This window comes from Perognathus longimembris, chromosome 5 (assembly GCF_023159225.1).
Source record: "Perognathus longimembris pacificus isolate PPM17 chromosome 5, ASM2315922v1, whole genome shotgun sequence".
NCBI classification, from domain to species: domain Eukaryota; kingdom Metazoa; phylum Chordata; class Mammalia; order Rodentia; family Heteromyidae; genus Perognathus; species Perognathus longimembris.
This window is the reverse complement of record NC_063165.1, coordinates 47153201-47174518: the sequence shown is the minus strand read 5'-3', so window position 1 is coordinate 47174518 and position 21318 is coordinate 47153201. Positions and strand designations below refer to the sequence as shown.

At 34.6% G+C, this 21318-nt stretch overlaps 1 protein-coding gene across 4 annotated transcripts in view; it reads right to left on the bottom strand.

The window, feature by feature from the left end:
* Stxbp5l (syntaxin binding protein 5L) overlaps positions 1 to 21318 on the bottom strand; it is a 179606-nt gene that overhangs the window by 137970 nt on the left and 20318 nt on the right. For all 4 annotated transcript variants that reach the window (XM_048346722.1, XM_048346724.1, XM_048346723.1 and 1 more), the window contains exons 3-5: positions 10448 to 10545; positions 5231 to 5312; positions 3900 to 4000 (exon numbers count right to left, since the gene is read on the bottom strand). In XM_048346722.1, the coding sequence (XP_048202679.1) occupies positions 3900 to 4000; positions 5231 to 5312; positions 10448 to 10545 (281 nt within the window). The remainder of the gene's footprint in view (positions 1 to 3899; positions 4001 to 5230; positions 5313 to 10447; positions 10546 to 21318) is intronic.

Here is a 21318-nt window from a genome sequence, read left to right as displayed (position 1 = left end):
TCCCAGGCCATAAAGGAAATGTAAACCCAACAACTTTGAGACTTCATCTTACCCCAGTTAGAATGGCCAGCACTGTAAATTCGAACAACAATTGTTGGCAGGGATGTGGGGATAAAGGAACCCTATTGCACTGTAAGAATGTAAACTAGTACAAGCACTCTGGACAGGGTCTGGAGGTTTTTCAAAATACTAAACATAGATCTTCCCTATGATCCAGCTACACCGTCCTGGACATCTACTTGGAACATCACAAGCCAGGATATAGTAAAGATACTTGCACATCCATGTCCACTGCTACACTAGTCACAATAGCCAAATTATGGGAACCATCCCAGATTCCCTCCAATAGATGAGTGGATAAAAATGTGATACTTATATACAACCAAATTTTACACAACCATTTAGAAGAATAATATATTATTTGCAGGGAAATGGATGGGCCTAGAACAAATCATGTTAAGTGAAGTAAGCCAAGCTCAGAGAAGCAAATGCCACGTGTTTTCTCTCATGTGTGGAAGCTAGATCTAAAATACATGATAAACTATACAGGACTCTATGCATTCACCCACAGTAAGACTAAAGGAGGATACTCTTAGGGGAAAAAAATGCAAAGGTACAATACATCTGTACTTCTTACCATATAAAATAATATTTATTTAAATGAACTCCAGGAAGTGGAAACAATGGGCTTTTTTTCTTTTCTTTTTGTCTTATTTGTTCATGTATCTGTCTTTGGGAGGTTAGTGAGGCACAGACAGGAGAGACAAAGGGTGAACAAATGCAACAATAGGACTTAGTAGATAACATGTTGAAAATGAATACTACAACTTACGGGCAAGGACAGGAGGGAAAAACTGGGACAGTGAAGGAAGGGATGACACTGTCCCAAAAGAAATGTATTCTATCTGATTTATGAAACAGTAACACCTCTGTAAATCACCTTTTATACTAACAATAAAAATATTTAATTGAGAAATTATACATGATGAATAGCTAATGTCAGGTCTGAAGAGTATTTCAATAGATGCTTGGCCAAATTCTCCTTTATAAACCTGAATTTGAACTTCCCATTCTTCATACATTCCTTTTCCTCAATAAGGTATGACATTAGTATTCTCAAGTCACACAATGATATGTATATGCATCTTTCTTATAAGTAAGTGTCACACATTTTGTCAGCATTAAAGCAATGTTTTTAGAGTTCCTAGTGAGGCAGGATAGACAGAGGAAGTGACAGCCCTAAACTAAAAATAACAAATATTAAAGGGTCCAGATTTAAAAAATTAAATATGGCCAGGAATGAAAAAGATCAGCAAAGTCCCTTCCCATCAATGTCTCCTTTTAGGTGTCAAGTTACAAAATAGGGAAACATCTGTTTATGCCTTTGAAATGTTAAGAAATTGCAACCTCTATGCATGGGTAGAGAAAGAGAAAATTAAAAGAAATGTCTGGCAAATAGATGTCCTGAAACTCACCTAATATCCCAATATTTGGGGTCAGCCTAGACATATAGTCATCTTTATGCATAATAAATAGCACCCGTAATGGCCATGTTTTGGTTAAGGGGTCCACCAAACCCTACTGTTTCTAATGACCAGGGGTTTCTGGACAATATGACTATAACATGGCCACTTGTGGTCTCCCAGCTAAAGTCTAAAGATCCCAGATAAGAACCACGATTTTCAGTCTTCACTCCCATTTCTTACACCCCTCTCCCCACTTTTTTTTCCTATTTTTTTTCCTGTGTCCTATTTTACCAAAACTATCCTTGCTAAACTTCTACCTTGTAAAAATTTCCTTTTTCTGGATAATGAGACGTAGCAGTTAGCCATGAATAACAGGGAAATTCAAATTTAAAATGAAGATGAAATTTCAAGGTCTCTGAGAAAATATTGTAATTTAACTTCCCCGTTCACAAGTGACACCAGCCCTAGGTGACTGGACCCAGGACTAGGAATTTCTCACAGGCAACCTCAGTAAGTATTCAGACCACAAAAGCTAATACTATATTTTATCCTAGAGACAATCCATTTCCAGTCTAAAGAAAGCATATTTATTTATAAGAGATACTTAAATTGTTTTTGCTGTCACAAATGAACTAAAAGCAGGAGACAGCTTCCACTTGTGTTTGCTATTGTTCTCAGCAGTTCTCTGGATTTTGAAATGATGTTTAGGATCCAGGACTGATCCTATGACAAGAGACTGAAACTACCCATAAGAAACAGCATATCCTTACAGGACAGATTGCCCCCAAATGAGGATAATTATCTGTAATGAGTCTATGTCTTAGGGCCAGAGGACTCATTACATGGGAACCCAGGCCCTGACTTCAAGCCCTAGTACTGGCACAAAATAATTAGTTAATTAATTAAAACGAAATGATGATTATTTATGGTCTAAGCCAATAGACTATTCATCTTCCTTATTTTGGAAGGCATATGATCATTTGTATAAATGTACTTCTCTAAGGTTTCTCTTCACATCATTAACATAAAATTTCCTGTGATATTTCTTTCCATTTACTATATACAGGGTCTGTTTCCCAAGTAATAATTATATCATTTCATGCATTTATAGTCCTTAATTGCTTAACCTCTACATCGAGTATCAAGTGGATGTGCATACATATTCTGACTGAATGCAACATTAGAAATGTTAAAATGTGGTACCATTTATTATAGACAAGATTAATAATTGTCCTATATGCATTCAAATAATTTCTTCTTTTTTGATAATAAATATTGAACTCTAAAATAGACCAATTGAGGGTGGATAGGCATATGAGGAGAAAGAGAAATTATATTAAATAAATATTAAGTGTCAGACTCAGAAATTAGAACTGGAAAGCAAACTGAAGAAAAGAGCAGTCTGTTTCCTTCTACCACCTCTTTTTAGATATTAAATTACAGAAATAGGAAAATATAAAGAGGATAATCTGTACATGTTCACTCTTTTGAGATGAGGCTGCAAGGCTCCTGGGTATAAAGAGTGTGAGAGAGATGAAAGGCAAGTCTGGGGAAAAGAAACCTTAAAGCTCATCTGTCATCTCTTTGTTTTGGATAAGCCTAAAACACGGGGATGTTTTAGAATAATAAAACAGCACCCATGTTGGCCACTACAACTATCAGCTAATCATTAGGTATTGCTAGACTTCCACTATGCTGTATATTTCCCCAGCCCAGAGCATATAAAAATCACAAAAGGGCCACCATTTTTGAACTTTATTCTGTTGTACTTCTAACATGAAGTGATTTTTATCTCTCCTTTTATCCCCTCTATACTGTTAGACAAAACAAAACCTCCACCTCATGAGACACTTTGAAATGCTTTTCACATATAGATCTCAAGTACTTGGGTTTCCATTGGAATCAGGAAGCTGAAGGAATCCTCTTAACCCTCATCTGGTAATATGATCAAATATCAACTTTGACATTGTTCATCTTGAATTGTTGATTGTTCCTCAATATATTTTAAAATGTTAAAAAAAAAACTATGAGTGTGACTCAGTAGCTTTTACCTTCCTAGTAAATGTAAAGCCCTGAGTTCAAACTCTAGCATTACAAAATCAAACAAATCGCCCAAAAAAGTGTTCAAGCAAAAACATTAGAGTTAGAGTACAGAAGGTAACTGTCAAATTGTGTATATTCACTGGAGTTGGTTACTCATGGCTATCCTACCCACTTAGAAGGTTGAAATCTGAGTGGTGCTGTGGCATAAAGTGGTAAAGCACTAGCCTTGAGCAAAAGAGTTCAGGGACAATACCCAAGCCTTGAGTTCAAGCCCCATGACCAACCAAAAATCTCTTATTGAGATTATAATAGAAAAATTTTCCAAGTAATGTGAAATGTGCTCAAGAGATAATTTTATTGTGCACTACTGTTTAACTCATATGTTCTTACCGTTCTCGGTTAAATTTAAGAGAATGAAGAATAGCTGGCCGTTTTTGTCTAAGGTTCCACAAATGAAGTGTATCATCTGAACTGGCACTGACCAAAGCACCCTGTAACAAAAAGGAGACAAAGTGTGTGCTATAAAGATCTTGAGATATGTAAGTACCTGAAGAAACTAAATAAAAGATAATCACTATGCTAAGAAAACAAAGTTGTTGTTTTTTCACAAGTTAAACCTTCAAAGTGCTTGAATTTGGCATGGTACAAACATTTAAAGCATTGTCACACGGGTTGGCTCACTGAACACAAAAGAACTCGCTATAGGATTCCAGGATCCACTATAAACGTGAGTTCAATTTTGCAATATTCTATTATTTGGAGTTAAGCTGGTTCTAAGCAACCTTCAACTAAATGGAAAAATCCACACTCTTTCTGGGCTTGATAAATATATACTTGGTTTCGAGAAAGCTCATCACCATAGTTCTATAAAAAGATATAGGATGGATAGTTAATTGCCACAATAGCTATGTATAATAAATTCAAATGTATTACAAAGTCAACAAATAAATATGGAAATAAAAAATAAATGCACAAACAGATAAAATATGTGTATATACAGATAAATCATAGGTGAGAAAAGTGTTTTCATTTATAAGCCAATTATGAAAGGATCATAAAATTTAAGTTGGTAAAAGGAGAGTAGATAGAAGGAAAGTTTAAATGTCAGTGAAACAATTAAATGACTTTAGGTTTTAATAAATGTTAACTAATTTGAATAATACTATACAGTCATACTGAAAGTCACATAATATTTTTTCCTTAAAATTTAATACATTAACAAATATAGGAGTCTAAAAATGTGATTATAAAGCAAACATATGTATGCATAAACATAAGTAAATATAGATAATCAATATATCTTCAAGTATGTACAATCATAATATTAAAAAGTCTGCATCAACTTCAATTCCAAATTGAGCATCCTTAATCCAAAGTCTGAAATGACAAATGCTTCAAAATCAGAAATTTTTTGAGTGATAACATGATGCTAAAAGTAGAAAAATTTACATCTGACTTTATGTACCAAGTTACATTCAAGGGAGCACTAAAACTACCACGTAAAATTATATGCATAAAATATATATGAAATCTAAATGAATTGGATGTTTAGATCAAAACCTATCTATCTATATCTATCTAATCTAACTATCTACCTACCTATGCAAATATTCCAAAATTAAAAAAATTGGTTCCAAAAAGTTCTGACAAGAATATCCAACTTTTAATACTGTGTGTGTATCTGTAACATGTGTTAAATAGTAAAAAAAAAAAGTCCTTACCTCATTGATTAAGAATTGGAGCTGCAAAACAGCTGCACCACTTTCATGTTGACAATAACAATCAACACCAGGTCTCCCAAGTCTAAGATAATAAAAGTCAAGGAGTCTAATATTTTAGTCAGCACAATATTAAAAAGAAGCTAACTCACTTCAAAATTAATGTTTTGTTTCTTATTACTCTTATTTCTTAAACACAAGAGCTGGAAAAACCTTGGTCTATGCAAATTACATTGTACACCAGAGTGAAAAAAGAATATTGGTAAAAACTTGAAAGGTAGTAGTTTCTTCCTTATAAAATAAAACAAGAATTGGGAATTCAGACATTTCCTTAACTTTAAGACTTAGCTGATTAAATAGAATAAGTTCAAAATGATTAGAGATTTTTAATGTAATAAATGAAAGAAAAGTTGTAATGTTTTTAAGTCAATATTTTCATAATCTCGATATATACAAAAACCATTCTAAGTATAACTTAAAATCCATATAAAGAAATAGACTAACTTTAGAAAATATAAAATCTTTGTATGAAAATTAAAAATAAGGTAAAAAGATAAATACCAGAACATAATAATATGTCACAGATTCATTATTTTATTACATAAATATAATAAAGTTAACACATAAAACAGAGATAGAAAAGGAAGAAAAGAATTTGGAGAGAAGAATGAGAAAATGTTATGAAATAAAATTTACTTGCATATTCTATACCAAAATTAAAAATATAAGCAAGATTTATATAACAGTAGTTTTCAGATATTGCATATAGAGTTGAAGGTTGTTGGGAATTCCTAAAAGACCAAAACAATACAAGTGAGCCTTTTGACTCACTCAGCTTACTACCCTATACAGAATTTACCAAGTTGAAGACCAGGGATAAGAACCCAAGAGGAATCTAGCAGGCTCAGGACAAAACTAGGTAGTAGGAAAGAAGTAGAGTTCTCCAGACAAGAAAGAATAGGAAAGAAAAGGCAACATAAAGATGAGCTCTAGAGAGACATAGAAGGAACACACTTCAATTTTTGGAAAATTACTGATAAGGGTATAGGTTTTGAAGAAACAGAGCCAGCAACAAGTATAAGGTCTCTGTCTGCAAAGGGCAACAAGACCAGGGCTACTGGCCAGCCCGTGGATCAACACACAAGATTCACCCTCAGCCAGGTCCTGGTGGCTCACGCCTGTAATCCTAGCCACTCAGAAGGCTTAAATTTGAGGATCACAGTTTGAAGTCAGCCTGAGCAGAATAATTTGTACATGTCTAGGATAATCCTAGCAGATCACAATAAATCAGTAGCCAGTACATATGAACACATAAGATGATGCTAAGTGAGATGAACTCCCAAGTTATGGAAATAAGTGGTTTATCAGTGTCATTGTGATTTTCAACGTAACATGTGAAATGGTACCATTTTCTTTTGTCTTTCTTCTCCAGGGTTTTACCTCTAATGTCACTGTTACTGATCTTGGTTACCCAGGGTATTGTATATACATTTATTGAAACTACGGAAGGGAAGGGGAACATCAAAATGGAGAGACAAAGGATAAAAGATGAACCAATGCAACAGCAATACTTACAAAACTATATGCTATAAACCAACTGTATAACTCATGGGAATGGGGAGGGGAATGGGGAGAGAGGAAGGTGGGAGAAAAATGAGGGAAGTAACAAGTTGGACAAGAAATGTATTCACTGCCTTACGCATGAAACAAACCCTTCTGTACAACACTTTGACACTAAATAAAATAAAAAAAAGAATAAAAGTGCCCATGAAACTCTTATCTCAAATTAACCTCTTAACTGGAAGTGGGGCTGTGGCTCAAAGTGGTAGAGAGCTAGCCTTGAGCAAAAGAGCTCAGGGACAGTGCCCAGGCCCTGAGTTCAAGCCCCACAACTGACAAAAAAAAAAAATTCCCATTCCTGAAGGATACACCCCCAAACTACAATACGATCTCCCTAGAAAATTATAAAAGTGTCATAAAAGTGATGATGAAATGCTGCTAAAATTCCTTACACCATGTCTTGCATGTGTACCTCAGAGTGCCCATGTGCAATAACCATAATCTCTTCAGAAAAATGCATCCTATTTCATATTATAAAGCTCGTATTACCCAGATAACAAAATGAAATACAAGAAAACTTCAAAAACTAACTTTAAACACAACTTATACTTAAATATAAAATATAGAACTATAAAGATTTTATAACAGGAGAAAATCATTAACATTCCAAGGAGAGGCAAAGATTTCTAAGGAGAGATATGAAAACCATGTTCTATAAAAGAACTGATAAACTAAACTTAATGAAAGAGCCTATCAGCAAGATAACGAATAGAATAAAAATGTAAATATATCTAGCAAAATACTAATTTCTGGAATATATAAAACTCTTAAAAGACATCAGAAAACTCAAACAACCCAAATATAAAATGGACACAAGGCAAAAAAAAAAAAAACCCAAAAACCGTTTGAATGAGAGATCACACAGATGGCAAACAAAGATGTTCAGCATCGTTAGTCAAGAAGAAAATAGGAATTATTATCACAATTGTTAGTACAAAATTATCAGAGTGGCTTAAACAATAATGGAATGTACCAGAATGGTACAGAATCATTCTAGAATCACTCACACATAGCTTCCAGGAATGTAAAATGGTACAACTACTTACATAACATAGTTTGGCATAGATTTATGAATCTGTACATGCTTTCATGATTCCTTTAGTACTTCACCAAGGAGTGAACTTAACATTTGCTTTAAAGGAGACAAACCATATTCATATGATAGCACTAATACCAGACAAAATACACAAAAATGTTATGAAAGCTGGGTAGGGTGGCACACCCCAGTAATTTCAGCTACTTAGAAGGTGAAGATCAGGAGGATTATGATCCAAGGTCAATCAATCTGTACAAAAAGTGAGGCAGGCCTCATCTCAACAAACAAGCTGGGTGTGGTGGTTCATGTCTATAACCCTAGCTATGCAGGAGACAAAGGTAAATGAACTATAGTCCAAGACTGGCCTTACACAAGAATAAAACTCCTCCTAAAAAAGACTACAGGTAAAAGAGCTGAGGGCATGGCTCAAGTGGTAGACTGCCTAGCTTAATCTAGCATGCACAAGACCCTGAATTTAAACTCAGTACTGTAAAATAAAAGGTAGAGAGAGGTATAGCAAAGGAGGACATTTTAAGATAAATAGAAATGTAGTGCAGTAATAATACTTAAGCATGTATATATGTAACAGACCATCAAAACATATGAAGCAACAAACCTAACAAAACTGAAGTTCTTGAACAATTCTTTAAATATAGCATCAGGGAGTGGAGGTGTGTCTCAAGTGGTAGAGTACCACCCTTGAGCAAAAAAAAACCTAAAAAAATCACTTCAGATTTCCATACCTTGTTCTCAATATTGAATAGAACAACAAGTAGATGGAACATAAGAAAATAAAAAACAACCTAGAAGACAACTTAGAGTCAATGAATATATACAGATTACTCAACCACAACCATAGTATATGGTTTGTTTGTTTTAACTGCCTCTGGACACATTTTTCAGGACAGATTTTGAGGCAGGAAAATAATTAAGTTTCAGTAGAGCAGAAGATAAGAGATTATAGAAAAATTTTCTGCAGACATAATACAGTGAAGTTAGAAATCAGCATGAGAAATTAAAGTAGGAAATTCATAAATACTTTAAAAATTAATAAAGTATTAACCACTAGTGGATGAAGAAATCAGAAGGCAAGTTAGAAAAAAAATTTAAAGAACTAAAATGGCCAATACAACATACCAAAACTCATGAAATCAGCAAAAATAGTGATAAGACAGAAATGTATAGCTATAAATACTCACTTTTTAAGAAGTCTGAAAACAAAAACCTAAGTTTACAATTTAAGGAAGTGGAAAAGAACAAAGTTAATGGAGAAAAAATAATAATAAAGATTACAGATAACAAATAGAGAAAAATCAATAAGATCAAACTTTGAAAGATAAAAAAATGACAAACTTTAACAAGGTGGAAATAAAGAAGACTAAAGTTACTAAAGAAGAAATGAAAATGGGCCACTGCTACTAATTGATGAAGGAATTGAGGATACGGGAATAATACCTAATTCATTCTTGTGACCAACATTTGCCTGACTCCAAAACCAGACAAAGTCATTACAAGATATATAACTTGTAAGGATTTGCTCCTGGAATGCAAGGATATTTCAACATACAAAAATCAGTCAATGTAATGCACCATTTAATAAAATGAAGAAACTATCATCTTACTTAAAACAGAAAAAGCACTTGTCAACATACTTCCACAATGTATAAAACAAAACAAAACACTAAACCAATAAGAAATGAAGGAAAATATCTCAACTTAGTAAGGATTACAGATGAAAACTCCATAGCAGACATCAAACTCAATTGCTATAAAAACAAAAAGCTTTTCCTTTAAGATGCAGAGTAACAAAGGCTTCCAACTTTTTCCATTTGTATTTAACAGCCATTAGGAAGAATATTATGTTATTTGCAGAGAAATAGAAAGATCTAAAAAAATTATGTTAAGTGAGGTAAGCTAAGCTTAGAGACACAAATAGTGCATGTTTTCTCTCATATACAGAAGCTAGATCTAAAACACATGGAAACATGATAAATTTACAGGACTCTAGGCTGTCATACACAGTGAGACCAAAGACGAATATTCTTTGATTAGAAACACAAATGTGCCTCTGATCATATAAAATAATATTTATTGAAATGAACTTTAGGAAATAGAAGCAAAGAGGATTATTTTAGTTCCTTTTTTTGTTTTTTCTGTTCCTTTATTTGTCTTTGGGAGGGCAAATGGAGGATACAAAATGGAGGGACAAAGGGTAAACAAATGCAGCAGTGGTGCTCACTAGACACAATGTTGAAAACGAACTATACAACTTGTGGGTGGGGAGGAGAGGGAAAAACTATAAGTGAGGGAAGAGGCAAGTTGTCCAAAAAGAGATATGCTCTTTCACTGACTTATGTAACTGAAACTCCTCTATACATCACCTGTATAACATTTTTTATACCAATAGATTTTACAGTGTAGATTTTACAGTTTTTATTCATTTCTAAAGAAGAAATAAACTTTATGTGGCCAAAAATGTTTTACTTACCTAAAATGTTTATGAATGTTTAAGGAAATGTAGTTAACACTTACGTAGAGAATAATGAACCAACAATTAAGGATACATTCGTATAGCACCCGTTCTTGTCCCAATAGCTAAGATTTTCTGAACTGGATCAAAGGCCATTGCTGTGGGCTGATAAGGAAAACCATGACGAACTGTCTGAAAGAGAATAAACAGTACAAAGAAAGTCATCATGGAACTAATAATGAAAATTAAAACAATAAATCATTACATAGTCATAAGAATGATTATAATTATTTTTTTAAAAAGAAAGTATTCTCAAATGTTGACAAGGATAAGTAATAGCCTAAACTGTCACATAGTGATGGTGAAAGTATAAAATATGCCATTTCACAACTTCCTAAGAAAAATGTCTTTTGACTTCTTATAAAATGAAATACTTATCCAGTGACTTAGTAATTCCTCTATACATGCACCTAGGAAAATTAAAAGGATATGTCTGCAAATGGTTTGCTTAATTGTGCTACTAGCGGGTTTAAATTGGAAACAGTCCAGGTGTCTGTCATAAGAACTTTTTAAAACCCTGTGGTATAGTTATAGAATAAAATACCACTCAAGAACTGAAGAATAAAACTACAGATAGATTTTAGATACAGCATCATGGATGATTCTCAGAAACATTATACTAAATAAAAGAAGCTATAAGCAAAAGGAGTTTATATTGTATTAAGAATACAGATTTGTGCTAAGCTTTGAATAAGCAAAACTCATCAATGGTGAAAGCTCAGAATATTAGCTACCTTCAGGAGAACTGACTAGGAAGTACTATGAAATAATTTTGCTGAGTGAAAGTAGTTTTCTATATTTTGGTAAAGGTTTTTATTAAAAAATATCAAAGAGAATAATAAAGCTTTTTTGTATGTAAGTTGTGCTTCAAAAAAGCACAACTTTAAAGAAGCATTTCAGAAAATCCAATACCCCATTCTGAAGCTAAAAAGTACAATTGCAAGCAACAGTACGAATAGAATTTTAAGAAGCTTCCTCAAGCTGATAAATGGCATAAACATAAACCTGCATATAATATTGTAACAATTACTCAAAAATAAATGCTTTCTTTCTAAGGCTCAGAAACAAATGTGACCATTCTCACAATTTTTATTCAACATTATACTGAAGTTTCTATAATTTTAATCAGAAAAGAAAAAAGAGATACATTCTGACTGGAAAGGATGAATTATTATTAGTTTATGAAAGTCAATTGTGGTATGTGTCAAGGCTGTTAGTGCTCTTACTGACCAATTGTAGTATAGATTTTCAGTGCTGCTTATTTATAATGAATAGTTTTGTCCCCCCTCAAAGTTTATATTTCACATTATGTTTAACAACTTAAGTGAATCAGTTTCAAACAAGTCAATTAGCTCTTGTCTAATAAATGCCTGATACTTAGAAATCATATAGAAAATAAATTTTAAATTATCCACACATTATTTATTCATGGGAACACAGGACACGTTATATATTTTCATAACTAAGCACTCCATTGGAGCCAAGAGAAATGATACTATTTTCTCAGTTTTACAAAAAATTTGAGTTGCCACTCATTCAGATTTTTTATAAGGACAAATTACTTGATCTCTCATAAGAAAAAAAAATCAGGATTAGAAACTTGGGGCTTAGGCTAATTGGAATGTTTTTTGGAAGACTTCAAATAAAAATAGAGTTGCTCAAAACAAGAACAAGCCAAATCCCCAATTAGCTATTAGATATAATAAATTAGAAAATAAAACAATACAAAAATCATGAAACAAAAAGTTAGTTCTTTGGGGCTGGGAATGTGGCTTAGTGGTACAGTGCTTGTCTAGCATGCATGAAGCCCTGGGTTCAATTCCTCAGCACCACATAAACAAAAAAAGCCAAAAGTGGAGCTGTGGCTCAAGAGGTAGAGTGTAGGCACAGTTCTCAGACCATGAGTCCAAGCCCCAGGACTGGCAAAAAATAAAAAATAAAAAAAAATGTTGGTTGTTTGAATAGACAAAAAATTGGGTGTGGGGACGTAGACTTGAATTCTAACTATTCTGAAGGTGAATGCAGCATTATCCACAATAACAAAGTTACTGAACCTCAACCTAGGTGCTCTTACATAGATAAAATATGGTATATTTATGCATTGTAGAATATAATTCAAGTATAAAGAATGAACTTGTCATTTGCCAGATAGTAGGTGAGACTAGAGAACATTGTGTTATACTATACTTTCTCTCAAACACAGACTCAAGATTTTCTTTTAAAGATGGAAGGCTATTTGGGGGAAGAGGGGCATCAGTAGTCTGAGAGGACAAGAGAAAGTTATGAGTGATGTAGATGAATGTAGTATATAATATACAAGTTTAAAAATATTGTAGCCAGCCAGGTAGTGCTGGTGGATCATGCCTGTAATCCTAGCTACTCAAGAGGCTGAGATGTGAGGATCACAGTTTGAAGCCAGCCCAGGCAGGAAAGTTCCTGAGATTCTCACCGCCAATTAACCACCAGAAAATGGGAAGTGATGTTGTGGCTTAAAGTGGCAGAAAAGAGCTCAGGGACAACATCCAGGCCCTTAGTTCAAGCCCCACAACCAATAAAAATCAATAAATTAACCAATAAATAAATAATCACAAAGATAGTTTAATAGCATATTTGTTTCCATTCTTAAATGACCAAAACTAAAATTTAGAACATGTTTGTACCAAAAGCTTCTTAAAAAGCATGATAAGATACCAGCAGTCAGTGCAAATAAACATCTTGTATAAAATAGTTATTAGAAGAAAACTAATTGAAGTAATCACCCATCCAAGAAAAGCCCAGGTCCAGACGGATTCACTGCAGAATTCTACAAGGCCTTCAAAACAGAACTCACACCAATATTTCTCAAACTCTTCAATGAAATTGAAGGAGAACGTTCACTACCAGACACATTCTATGAAGCCAGTATAACCCTCATCCCAAAACCAGGCAGGGACTCATCACGAAAAGAGGACTATAGACCGATTTCCCTGATGAAAATAGACGCAAAAATTCTCAATAAGGGCTGGGGATATAGCCTAGTGGCAAGAGTGCCTGCCTCAGATACACGAGGCCCTAGGTTCGATTCCCCAGCACCACATATACAGAAAACGGCCAGAAGCGGCGCTGTGGCTCAAGTGGCAGAGTGCTAGCCTTGAGCGGGAAGAAGCCAGGGACAGTGCTCAGGCCCTGAGTCCAAGGCCCAGGACTGGCAAAAAAAAAAAAAAAAAAAAAAAAAAATTCTCAATAAAATTCTGGCCAATCGACTTCAACAGGTCATCAAAAAAAATCATACACCACGATCAAACTGGATTAATCCCAGGGATGCAAAGTTGGTTTAATATACGCAAGTCAATTAATGTAATCTACCACATCAACCGGAGCAAGGTAAAGAACCACATGGTTTTATCTCTGGATGCAGAAAAAGCAGTCGATAAAATCCAGCACCCATTTATGATAAAAGCCCTGGAAAAACTGGGATTCCAAGGAACATTCCTGAATATAATCAAGGCAGTTTATGACAAACCAACAGCAAGCATAACTCTAAATGGTGAAAAACTAAAGCCATTCCCTTTAAAATCAGGAACAAGGCAGGGATGTCCACTCTCGCCCCTGCTCTTCAATATAGTACTAGAATTCCTAGCCAGAGCAATTAAGCAAGAAGAAAATATAAAGGGGACCCAAATAGGAAAAGATGAAGTTAAACTTTCTCTCTTCGCAGATGACATGATCTTATACCTAAAGAACCCCACAGACTCTACCCCCAAGCTACTAGAGCTGATCCAAAACTTTGACAAAGTTGCAGCATATAAAATAAACCCTCAAAAATCAACGGCCTTTCTCTATGCTAATGACCCGAAGACCGAGGCTGAAATCAGGAAAGCAACTCCTTTTTCAATAGCCCCCAAAAACATAAAATACCTGGGAATAACCTTAACCAAAGAAGTGAAAGACCTCTTTGATGAGAACTTTAAAAGCTTGAAAAATGGAATTAAGTCAGAACTAAGGAAATGGAAAAACCTCCCATGCTACTGGATTGGGAGGATTAATATAATCAAAATGGCAATATTGCCAAAGGCTATCTACAAATTCGATGCAATACCCATTAATATCCCAACACCATTTTTTAAAGTTTTTATTATAAAACTTTTGTGCAGAGAGGTTACAGTTTCATACGTTAGGCATTGGATACATTTCTTGTACTGTTTGTTACCTTGTCCCTCATACTCCCCACCCCCCTCCCCCCTTTCCCCCCTGCGGTGTTCAGTTTATTTACACCAAATGGTTTTGCAAGTATTGCTTTTGTTGTTGTTTCTCTTATTTTACCCTTTGTCTCTCAATTTTGGTATTCCCTTTGAATTTCCTAATTCTAATACCAGTACACACTGTTTCCCATACACTCAGATAAGATTACAGAGATAGTGTAGATACAATCCAAGAAAGCCAACACCATTTTTTAATGAAATAGAGGAAGCAATCCAGAAATTCATATGGAACAATAAAAGACCTAGAATAGCAAAAACAATCTTAAGCAGAAAGAACAGTGCTGAAGGAATTACAATACCCAACTTCAAGCTGTATTATAAAGCTATAGTAATAAAAACAGCTTGGTATTGGCACTGGAACAAGCCTGAAGACCAATGGAACAGAATTGAAGACCCAGAAATGAACCCACAGAACTACGCCTACTTAATCTTTGATAAAGGAGCTAAAACAATAGTTTGGAAGAAAGATAGCCTCTTTAACAAATGGTGCTGGCAAAACTGGTTCAACACATGCAACAAACTAAAACTAGATCCTTATATATCACCCTGCACCAAAATCAATTCCAAATGGATTAAAGACCTCGAAATCAAAACAGACACCCTGAAAACACTAAAGGAAGGAGTAGGAGAAACACTTGGGCTCCTTGGCACAGGATGGAACTTCCTTAACACAGACCCAGAAAGGCTACAAATCAAAGAAAGGTTGGACAAATGGGACTGCATCAAACTGCAGAGCTTCTGCACGGCAAAGGACATAGCTCACAAGATAAACAGAAAGCCCACAGACTGGGAGAAGATCTTTACTGGCTATTCAACAGGCAAAGGCCTCATATCTAAAATATATGCAGAACTAAAAAAATTACCTTCCTCCAAAACAAAACCGCAAAGAACCAATAGCCCCCTCAACAAGTGGGCTAAAGACTTAAAAAGAGACTTCACTGATGAGGAAATGAGAATGGCCAAGAGGCATATGAAAAAGTGCTCTACATCACTGGCCATAAAAGAAATGCAAATCAAAACAACATTGAGATTCCATCTCACCCCAGTAAGAATGTCATATATCAAGAAAACTAACAATAACAATTGTTGGAGGGGATGTGGCCAAAAGGGACCCCTACTTCATTGTTGGTGGGAATGTAAACTGGTTCAGCCACTCTGGCAAGCAGTATGGAGATTCCTCAGAAGGCTAAATATAGAACTACCCTATGACCCAGCAACCCCACTTTTGGGTATCTATCCAAAAAACCACAAACAAAATCACAGTAAAGCCACCAGCACAACAATGTTCATCGCAGCGCAATTTGTCATAGCTAGAATATGGAACCAACCCAGATTCCCCTCAGTAGATGAATGGATCAGGAAAATGTGGTACATATACACAATGGAATTTTATGCCTCTATCAGAAAGAATGACATTGCCCATTTGTAAGGAAATGGAAGGACTTGGAAAAAATTATACTAAGTGAAGTGAGCCAGACCCAAAGAAACATGGACTCTATGGTCTCCCTTATTGGGAATAATTAGCACAGGTTTAGGCAAGTCACAGCAGAGGATCACAAGAGCCCAATAGCTATACCCTTATGATCACAGAAGATGATGCTAAGTGAAATGAACTCCATGTTATGGAAACAATTGTTATATCACAGTTGTAACTACTTTCAACGTCCCATGTGTATCTGTAGCTTCTACTATTGATGATGTTCTTGTATCACCTTCCTGTGGTTGTACCTACACTATCTCTGTAATCTTATCTGAGAATACTGGAAACCATCTATACTGGTATTAGAACTAGGAAATTGAAAGGGAATACCAAAATTGAGAGACCCAGGGTAAAAAAAGACAAACAACTACAAAAGCAATACTTGCAAAACTGTTTGGTGTAAATGAACTGAACACCTCATGGGGGGAAAGGGAAAGGAGGGAGGAGAGAGGGGGGAATGATGGATGAGGTAACAATCAGTACAAGAAATGTATCCAATGCCTAATGTATGAAACTGTAACCTCTCTATACATCGTTTGATTATAAAATTTTGAAAAAAAAAGAAGCTACATTCACCTTATAAAATTCTAAATAAATGTGTTGAATGTATGCAAATGTATACAAATGTACAAATGTATTCACTGAAATATGGTGGATTCGAGGGAGAACTCAAACAGTGTAAGCCAAAGTCAAAATTCAACACACACACACAAAAAAAACCCACTAGGAAGTGGGCACAAAAAAGGACTGGAATCTGGTCCAAGAGAAAGAAACAGAGGAGAAGAGAAGAAGGAAAGAAAGCAGTCAAAATCTAATGTGTATCCTACAGAATTATGAAGGAAGAGGGAAGGGATAGGTAGAAGAGGCATCAGTGAGAATGCTGAAAGGGATGAGATTGATCAAGATGCATTCTACTCATAAACTGCTTTGTTAAATGGCAAAACAAAAGGGAATGATCATTTTCTGGGTGGAGACAGAGGAGTTTGAAGAGGGAGGGAGGTTATTGGTGATTTCTACTGGTTTCTGATAGGATTCTGTTTACGAATTTATAAAATTCATATATACAACTTAAATAACAGCAAAATGCACTTTTGTCTTAAAATTCTAAAAAAGAAAAAGAAAACTAATTGAATATGATAAATATTAACAATAACAAAAATAAGAGTAAATATGCTAAAAACTATTATTGAACAAAAAGTTACAGCAAAACCTACCATTTCCATTTAAAGTCAGGAATAAGAAATGCATCTTTGTAATCCAACTTTGTTTTATAGATTCATTCTAATTCAGTAAGAAACCAAAATAATACATATAAACACAAGAAAGAAAGAAATGAAATTCACTAGGAGAGTGAGGAATGGGTGACATTTTCCAAAAAGAAATGTACTCTTTACCTGACATATGTAACTGCAAAACTTCTGTACATCACTTTATAATAACACTGTTTTTTTTTTAACCAGTCCTGGGGCTTGAACTCAGGGCCTGAGCACTGTCCCTGGCTTCTTTTTGCTCAAGATTAGCACTCTACCACTTGAGCCACAATGCCCCTTCTGGCCTTTTCTGTTTATGTGGAACAATAATGTTCTTAAATATCTGAAAACAAAGGTTTTTATTCAGCATTACTGAATAATATATTTTCTAGTACCTAATGTGGCTGGAGAAACAAAATATTTTTGTTACATTGAAACTATGAATTCATAATCATCGCAACAGCAGAATGCTATTTATATATTTCAATGTTTCTATAATACTATGTAAGTTATAATTCAACTGTTAGTATTTTATTAGGAAAACAGAGCTGATGTCATTAGTTTCTATTGTAGCTATGACAACAAAATCCCATCAGAATTTAGTGCTCAAGAAGTAATTATTTGTTTATATGCCTTAAGAACTTTTTATTTTTGTTCTATGATGGAAGCTACTAAAACATATAATTTCTAAGCGTCTTTTGTAAAACAATAGAAAAGGTTATTTATACACAGTGACAAGCAAGTTCCTCATGAGGTTAGTGGTTTGTTGTTGGGTTTTGTTTTTGGCGAGTCCTGGGGCTTGGACTCAGGGCCTGAGCACTGTCCCTGGCTTCTTTTTTGCTCAAGGCTAGCACTCTGCCACTTGACACAGCACCACTTCTGGCCGTTTTCTGTATATGTGGTGCTGGGGAATTGAACCCAGGGCCTCATGTACACGAGGCAAGCACTCTTGCCACTAGGCCATATCCCCAGCCCCTGTTTTTTAAAATAGTATATTCATCTACCAATCTTCCAAATCTCAGGTTAAGGCCTCACCAGAACCTGAAATTGCTAACTCTAAGCCAACATTACAGTTTAGCTGTGATTCAAATTAGTAAAAGAGTTGAGTGCTGGTGGTTCACCCCTGCAATCCTAGCTACTTGGGATACAGAAGTTGTTGGGACATTGGGTTAAGGCCAGCCTGACAGAAAAAAAAATATCCAAGAGACCTGTTTTCAAGGAAGATTTGGATGCACGGGCACACTCAGTTGCTAGCAAGACTATATAGGTGGGTCAAGATAAGGTGTGTGCCCAGGCAAGAGAGGAAATGAAAACAAGTGTTTTTCTTTTTTGCTGTTTGTATTTTCTTTCTTTTTCATCTGTTTGTTCATTTATATGTCTTTGGGAATGTAAGGTGAGGCACAGAAATGGAGGGACAAAGGGTAGACAAATGTAGCAAAGGTACTCACTGGACACTATGTTGAAAATTAACTGTACAATTTATAAGTAGGGATGGCAGGGAAAAACAATGAGAGCTAGAAAAGTGATGACATTGTCCAAAACATGTATTTTTAATTTTTTTCCATTATTGTCAAAGTGAAGTACAGAGGGTTTACAGTTTCATATGTAAGGCAGTGAGTACATTTCTTGTTCAACTTGTTACCTCCTCTCTCATTTTTCCCCTGCATCTTCCCCTCCCCCTCCCCCCATGAGTTGTACAGTTGGTTTACACCAAATGGTTTTGTAATTATTGTTTTTGGAATCGTTTGTCTTTTTATCCTTTGTCTCTAGATTTTGACATTCCCTTTCCCTTCCCTAGTTCTAATACATGTGTATACAGTATCCAGGGTACTCAGATGAGATACAGTGATAGCGGGGGTACAACCACAGGAAGAGAATACGAGAAAAACAAACAAAAAATAAAGGTACGGTTTCACATGGCCTGTTGAAAATAATTGCAACAATGATATAACACTTGTTTCCATAACGTGGAATTTTTTTTCATTTCTTTATTGTCAAAGTGATGTACAGAAGGGTTACAGTTTCATACATAAGGCACTGAGTACATTTCTTATCCAAAAAATGCATTCTTTACCTGACTTACATAACTGTAACCCCTCTGTACATCACCTTTATAATAAACATAAATTTTAAAAAAATCAGGTCTAGAAGTTTGGCTCAGCTAAGAAGCTGAGGGTTTCAGTTGAAACCACAGTACCATTAAAAAATTGTCTAGTGAACAATAACTATGATACTTTTGTCTTCCCAAATAAATCTAACCTTTCTTTCTGGCAGTTGCTAAGCAAGCATTTTACCATTTATACCATATCTTTAGCCCTTTTTGCTTTAATTATTTTTCAGATCCAGTCCCAGATTTTTGCCTTGGCCAGCCCTGGCCAGAGTTGGTCCTACATCTACTTCCTATCTGGCTTGGGCTACAGGTTTGGGCCATCATACAAGATAGGATCTTGGTAATCTGTTTTTGCTGAGGCTAGCATTAAAAAATGAGAATTAAATGAAAATTAATTTATCTTCTTTAAACTCTCATTATCTTTTATATTACAACCTGTATCATACAGGCATATGTTAATACATACCTTCAAAGAAACACACCTAAGCTCTATATATATTAGAAGTAATATAACACCATAAGCTAACCATGGGTATACCCCAAAGGGACACCCAGTTCTATCATTTTTGTTATTCAATAAAACACACAGAAATGATGATAAATACATTATCTACTGTGGCCAGATAGTTTTGTTTTGTGGCCACTGTTTCATAGTTTATCCCATCTTAGGTGATCCTAACATTTATTTTATGTGTATATTAGCTCTACTCCTAAGTCTGTTAACAATATCGGTGTCCTCAATATTGCTTCAATTTGTCACACATCTTGATTACATCATTCATTTCTCTCTTCCAACTTCATAAATCATCTCCAGTTAATATTAACCTTAAATGAACAAAGCTTTATTGTTATACACTTCCAGACATTTTCAGGAGCTGAAACTTTGCATTTTTTCTATTCACTAAGAATACCTTTTCTTGACTTCACTCCATCATTCCTCCTGTCCTAGTACTTAAACAAAAAACTCAGAACCATTGGTACTATGGTGACGGCCTTTAACTGAATCTTTTGTTTTCTTCTTGACACATTAGTCTCTTCAGACTACTTAATGGTCAACACATTTCAACTTAATTTAAGCCATGCTTGAAGGAACAAATACTTTCTTATTTTAAGCTATCAAATTTCTTTGAATTTAAAGATCTTTTACATTGTTACGCAAAAAAGTAACCACTAGAAAAAATATTTTGACTCTGGAGTCAAAAATGCTGTGAATCAAAATTAGAGACAGAATAATTTGAAAGAAAATTGTGATGGGAGTAGAGGCCAAGTTCAACTTCTAGCTCTGTCATTGAATAACTTGGTCATTACTCTCTTAATCTACAAAATAAGAGTATAAACTTAATTAATTTTAAAGTCTCGTCCAATTCCATTTATACTTCTAGTACAAATACTTACACAGGAAATCATGGCAAACTTTCAGATATATGATAGTAATATGTATTTCTATATTTTTACTTTTCTAAAAGGGAAAAAAGAGGCTTACATAAATGTTATGTTCCTTGATTCAAAGGGAGTAATTTTGTGCCTTGCTATGGTGTTATACTACTAAAAATGATTTGCTGTTGATTTAGTTTTATTCTCTCATGAGCTATACATTTGCATTTGAAACAGTCTACTGAGATATCTGATACTCTTTTTTCTATAAGAATAAATAGACTTTAAGCAATTGAAAGCAATACCCTTTCTTAGATGGTACCTTTTTAAAGCTCAGTAACAGAGGACAGGGGATATTCTGAAGTTCCATTACAAATACAGCAAGGTCTAAATTTGCAATCTATTTAAATAAAGAAAGAAAATGTTTTTATATTCTACCAAAGAAGCTTA